This window comes from Pygoscelis adeliae, unplaced genomic scaffold (assembly GCF_000699105.1).
Source record: "Pygoscelis adeliae isolate BGI_AS28 unplaced genomic scaffold, ASM69910v1 Scaffold141, whole genome shotgun sequence".
In the NCBI taxonomy this organism is placed as follows: Eukaryota; Metazoa; Chordata; class Aves; order Sphenisciformes; family Spheniscidae; genus Pygoscelis; species Pygoscelis adeliae.
This window is the reverse complement of record NW_008824231.1, coordinates 3,461,005-3,467,079: the sequence shown is the minus strand read 5'-3', so window position 1 is coordinate 3,467,079 and position 6,075 is coordinate 3,461,005. Positions and strand designations below refer to the sequence as shown.

The window sequence follows — 6,075 nt, the reverse complement described above, 5'->3', positions numbered from 1 at the left end:
GCTCAAGGTGACCTGCTCCATAACCTTCCCCGGCACTGAGGTCACACTGACAGGCCTGTGGTTCCCCGGATCCTCCCTCTGGCCCTTCTTGTAGATGGGCATCACATTTGCTAATTTCCAGTCAACTGGGACCTCCTCGGTTAGCCAGGACTGCTGATAAATGATGGAAAGTGGCTTAGTGAGCACTTCTGCCAGCTCCCTCAGTACCCTTGGGAGGATCCCATCTGGCCCCATAGACTTGTATGTGTCTAAGTGGCGTAGCAGGTCACTAACCATTTCCCCTTGGATGATGGGGGCTTCATTCTGCTCCCCATCCCTGTCTTCCAGCTCAGAGGACTGGGTACCTGGAGAACAACTGGTCTTTCTATTAAAGACTGAGGCAAAGAAGACATTAAGTACCTCAGCCTTTTCCTCATCCTTTGTCACTATGTTTCCCCCCGCATCCAATAAAGGATGGAGAGTCTGCTTAGCCTTCCTTTTGTTGCTAATGTATTTATAGAAACATTTCAAATTGTCTTTTATGGCAGTAGGCAGATTAAGTTCTAGTTGGGCTTTGGCCCTTCTAATTTTCTCCCTGCATAACCTCACGACACCCTTGTAGTCCTCCTGAGTTGCCTGCCCCTTCTTCAAGGGTCATAAACTCTCCTTTTTTTTCCTGAGTTCCGGCCAAAGCTCTCTGTTCAGCCGGGCCGGTCTTCTTCCCAGCCAGCTTGTCTTTCGGCACATGGGAACGGCTTGCTCCTGTGCCTTTAAGATTTCCTCCTTGAAGAATGTCCAGCCTTCCCGGACTCCTCTGCCCTTCAGGACTGCCTCCCAAGGGACTCTGTCAACCAGTCTCCTAAACAGGCCAAAGTCTGCCTTCTGGAAGTCCAAGGTAGCAGTTCTGCTGGCCAGACCCTTGGCTGACATAACCTGACATGGCTCCAGTGGCTTCATTTTCAGTTTTGAACAAGTTAAGTTCTAACATCTTTAATTATACACATCTCTGGCCAGTATAAACCTATGTGAGATCGGGATGCCTGGATCTCATGTGTGCCATTAAAATATTTCCTAGGACTTTTGGACTCTACAGCAGTGAAAAATGGTCTTTTGGATCATATACCAAAATCATGAGAAAATCCTGCAGCACTGGATAGGCACAAGGGCAGATTTCATGACTGCATTAGTCTCTGCTATCTAAAAATACTTTAGATCTGTCTGGCACAATTAGATGGGAGCAAATCTGGGGCAGATATGCCCTAGGCTTTGCCAGCTACAGCTCTGGCCATCTCCCTCCACTCACCCAGAGGGGAAATGGGGGGTGTGATCAATAGGAGACAGCAGTGCTTGAAAAATGCTAGTGGCTACAAGGACAGGGGTGGTGGTGGCAGGGAGATGTCTCACTTACAACATATTTTCCTACAGTTCTGCATAGATTCATTGACTGAGAAAGCCCAGAGTAGCTTTCTACACTAAGCAGTGCTTACTTGCCTGTTGACTTGCAAGATTCTTCTAGCAAATAGACTACAGGTTGTTTCTTTGGTGTCATCTAATGAATTTTTTTTTTGTCTCTGCTTCTTCCAGCTCCAAGGCTCCTTGAAGAGAAAGTTGGTGGTAAATCTGTCACCTGTCAACAACAAGAGGCCCAATGGTGTTTCAGAGAGCTCCTTCCTTGACATTAAGAGGATAAGAGTGGGTGATAATATCTCAGTGGGACAAGGTGGACAACATGTTAACAATTGCCAAAGCCAGTCAATGTCAGGAACTATGTCTGTGGGGCAAGGATCACAAAGAAAGGCCAGCAACCTAGCAAACAATACACATGCTAGTGGGAATGGCATGTTTAATATGACTTTGAAAGAGGTAAAGAAAGAACCAGGAGAAACAATGTCCTGCAGCAAACACTTAGATGGCCAGACATCCCATGAGAACATGTTCCCTAACAGATATGGGGAAGACTCGTGGGAACAAATGATGGATCTGGAGCTTCAGGAACTATTTAATGAACTGACTAACATATCAGTGCCACCAATGAGTGATCTTGAGCTCGAGAATATGATAAATGCCACAATAAAACAAGATGAGCCATTCAACATTGACCTTGGGCAGCAGAGCCAAAGGGGGCCTGTGAGATCTCTGCAGATGGATAAGATGGTGATAAAGAGTGAATATGCACCAGGCATGAATCAGGCTCCTGTGGGCTCCCCACAGGTGAGGCCTTCTTCTACAGGTCCAGCCTTCACCATGGCCACCACTGCCATGTCCACCTCTTCACCCATCCCTTCGGTGCCTCAGAGTCAAACACAGGTATCGCAGGTTTCTTCTGCGTCCAGTCGGCCATTGCCTAACTGGCAGGAGGTGTCTCATGCACAGCAGCTCAAACAGATCGCAGCCAACCGGCAGCAGCATGCCTTGATTCAGCAGCAACAGCAGCAGCAGAACCAGACGGCCAACTGGTCCACCTTGTCTCCATCAGGACCTTCCCCTGGACCCTTTGTGCAAGAGAAAATCCCCAGTCCTTCTTTTCGCCAGCAGCAGTTCAGCCCACAAAGCTCAGCAATGCTTGGGGTACCAGTGAATGGAAACCAGTCGAAAGGGATGAACAACTATGTTTATAAACCAACCACTCCCCAGAGCAATCCCATGGACATAATCATGCAACAGAAGCCTCAGGACCTCAACAGAAACTTTATCAACAGCGCTCAGCCACCACTAGAGCAGCATCATGGCAACACAAAGCCTTTGTTTCACTTTAACTCAGAGCAAACAAACCAGCAGATGCCTTCAGTTTTGGGTTCCCAAAACAAGCCTGCCCTTCTGCACTACACGCAGCAGGCACAGGGTTCAGCCCCCGTGCAACAGCCTCAGCAACAGCAGCAACAACAGCCACAGCCGCAACCTGCTCAGCCTATCCCAAACCCGTCTCTTCAAAGGCCACCTACTGTACCCCTAGCAATGCAGCAAAAAATGATGCTTCAGAAAATGCAGCAAAGCCAGCAAATCTCAGGTTTGCAGTATCCAGTCCCTCAGCAGCATAGACAGGTAAGGCAAATTCCTCCTTATTTGTTACAGAATCATTCTGGTCTGAGTAGTAAAAAGGCTTTTCCAGCCTGGCCTCATTCCTCCAGGAGATGTGTACTGGTGGCGGATAATGACCATCTCAGCACATACTTCAGCAGAGCTGGTGATGGCACGTTTAGCACCTATTCAGGTATACCATGGATGCACATTTATAAGAATTTCAAGAAAGACATGTTCATAACATATTTTCTTAATGCAATGGAGTGAATATGTCACTGATATATATTATGTAGATACTTGTCAGAAAGGTGAGATAGCAGAGCAGATGCAAGCTTATTTTGGACTCCTATCTAAGTTTTCTAGTTTACAAAAATTTAACCTCTTTTGAATGGCAAATTTTCAATAAATTCCTATGTTATCTTAGATAATGTATTTTACAACGTTAATTTTTATGCCATCCGTTTCCTCAGGGAGGCAGGGTTAGGAAATTCTGGTTTTAGATATCTTTTGACTGACATGACAAAAATACTGTTTGCACATTTGTTATCTGTTTGGCAAAGGAAAACTAAGACTTATCTGTGAGCTTTATAAACACCCATCACACTTCTGGGAATATTCTGTGGATAAAATACGTGCTTAGATATGAAGGTGAAGGTTGCCACAGATACGTCTACAATTATATACCACATGGCCAGCTCCCATGGTGTTATCATGAGACAGTGCTCTGACACAATTGATTACTATAGCTCAGCTATTAGCATAGAAGGGCTGTGCTCCTCATAGGGCTATGTCAAGTCACTGTGCACCAGGATCCCAAGTTTCAGACCTGCCAATTGAAGTTTGAATATGTAACCTCACTGTACCCCAGAAACTGGAAACCAGGTGCAAAACAAGTAAAACAGGTATGTGATCTTGGGACTTTTAAGCCACTCTGGGGAGTTTTGGTGGGGCAAATATCATTTAACACAGTTGAGGGTATGGAATGGCAATGTATGTGTGGAGATCATTCGTAGATTTCTTATATGTGAAAAACAGCTATAAGAAACTACTGAAAAGTGAAAGCCTAAGTCTTCCATAAAGTCCCAGAGAAGCAGCATTGTGAATGAATCATTCAGAACTGGAGTTTCTTGGCCAAACTGTTTGGGTGAACAGTCTGATGTTTAAAAAAAAAAGTAAATATAGTTGTATGCATGGAAACCTTTCTTCTTTTAACTCTTTTAAACTCCCTGACCAGCCAACCATGACTTTCTCCAACAGAGAATCCCTTAGCAAGAGATGCAAGGTGAAACATTTAGGCAGCTTTGGGTGGGGAGATGTTGCTTTGTTGGGAGATGCTGAAGAATGAGCATTGGCAGGAAGCAAGCACAGCTACAGCTTTGCTGTTTTACGGGAGGTCTTTGCTGGCTGTTCCTCTCCTTCTTGGGCCACTGTGTGCTCTCTTCTTAGGCTCATTTCCCCATTCTCTTAATAGACTGGCAGGGAGATGAATTTTAACAGTTTCTTCATTCAGCCATGATGAAGCTTCCAGAAATCTGTCAGCACAGGGGAGACAGGCAGGACTTCTGCAAACACTACTATTTTTGTGAAAAAAATATGCAAGGTCACATTCTGGAAAGGAATAAAAACAGTGAGAGCAACTCTGCTTGAGACGATGTTAGCTCCTTGCTCTGTGTCCTCTTGGGCTGCTGCTCAGGGAGGCAAGCCAACAAGATGGTACTTGGCAACATGGCTGTAGTGGTACTTGAAAGATTTATCATGAGTGTTGTGGGATCTCTCACCTGTGCAGCCACAAGGTCTTTTGGCTTAGGGGAAACTTTCCCTAAATGAACTCTGCTAAGTGCCAAACTTCAGATATTACACCAAGGAAGGAGTTTTGCCTATCAACACAGACTTCTGCAAGTAGCCTTCCAAAGTTTCTTGTCATCTGACCACTTTCTACAGTTTTGACTGCAGGACATGGCTACCTGACCCACAGCACAGCTGAGAAGCTTAGAAGCACAGATTACGGGGCTTTTGCAGCAAGAATGATGTTGTTTCTATGCTCTAGAGAGATAACTGGGCTTTTTTAGAGATCCAGTTGTTCCAAAGTTCTGCTGAAATTCAGAAGATCAGGTAGGTCTCTCTCAGTAGAGTATTCTGTAGCTGCTGGAATGATACTTAGAAATACAGGTGGTCCATAAACAGCAGGATTTTGGATTGGTTTGAACATAACTCTTCACCTGGCAATATTTATGAATTATGTGAACTCCTTTAGGGCCTGTCTGTGCAGCTGCAAGAGCCCACCAGCCCCTTGGTCAGGCCTGCTTGTCCCCATAGGTCCAGTGTGAATATTAAATCAGAGTGGGAGGAGACACCCCTAACATTATATTTCAATAAAGATAACAAAGGTCAAAGCAACCTCGTGGGTCAACTCCCGCTGATTTTAGCAATGGGGACATCACCTCGTTTAGGCTGCATGGTCTTCGTTCCTGGAGGCTCATCTTCCACCTCTGAGGATTCCTACACATCATTAACAGTAATGCATGATTAATCACCAGCATTTACTAATTAACTTAATGATTAATATTTATTTTACTTATTCCCTATTTCTTCATGAGGAATCAAGGTTTGATTCTGCTTGGTATCATTCAACTCCTCCTCAGATCATTATAATTGTGGACTATAAGCGCCATCTCAGTACTGGCTGGAGTGCTTTGTAGCTGGAAATGTGAGTGCACATTCATAAACAGCTGCTATGACATTGCCACCAGATAACACTGACTGGAACACTATAAATTCACATTTTTAGCTGAACCAGCTCACCCTCTGGATTTTTAGTCCCCAAGTTTTAAGATCCCAAAAAAGCATTTGAACTTGACTTTATCAGCCCAAGCTTGCTAACTGGAAATGTAAGGCTTATAATTTCTCTGCTTGTCACATTCACTTTGTGTCAAGTCTGAGCGAACTTGTAGTGGGATTTGCTAATTAGATGTCTTTTGCCTCTAGGGAAAAGTCATAAAAATGATGGAAATCATCTTGGTTTCCTGGAAGGTTGATCTGAATGCGGGTTTTGTTTGCTTCTCTGTTTTATTCTCC

General features: G+C 44.6%; 1 protein-coding gene across 1 annotated transcript in view; it reads left to right on the top strand.

Moving 5' to 3' along the window:
* MAML2 (mastermind-like 2 (Drosophila)) overlaps positions 1-6,075 on the top strand; it is a 166,586-nt gene that overhangs the window by 91,123 nt on the left and 69,388 nt on the right. The window contains exon 3 of the mRNA XM_009334877.1: positions 1,564-3,021. Coding sequence (XP_009333152.1) covers positions 1,564-3,021 — 1,458 coding nt within the window. The remainder of the gene's footprint in view (positions 1-1,563; positions 3,022-6,075) is intronic.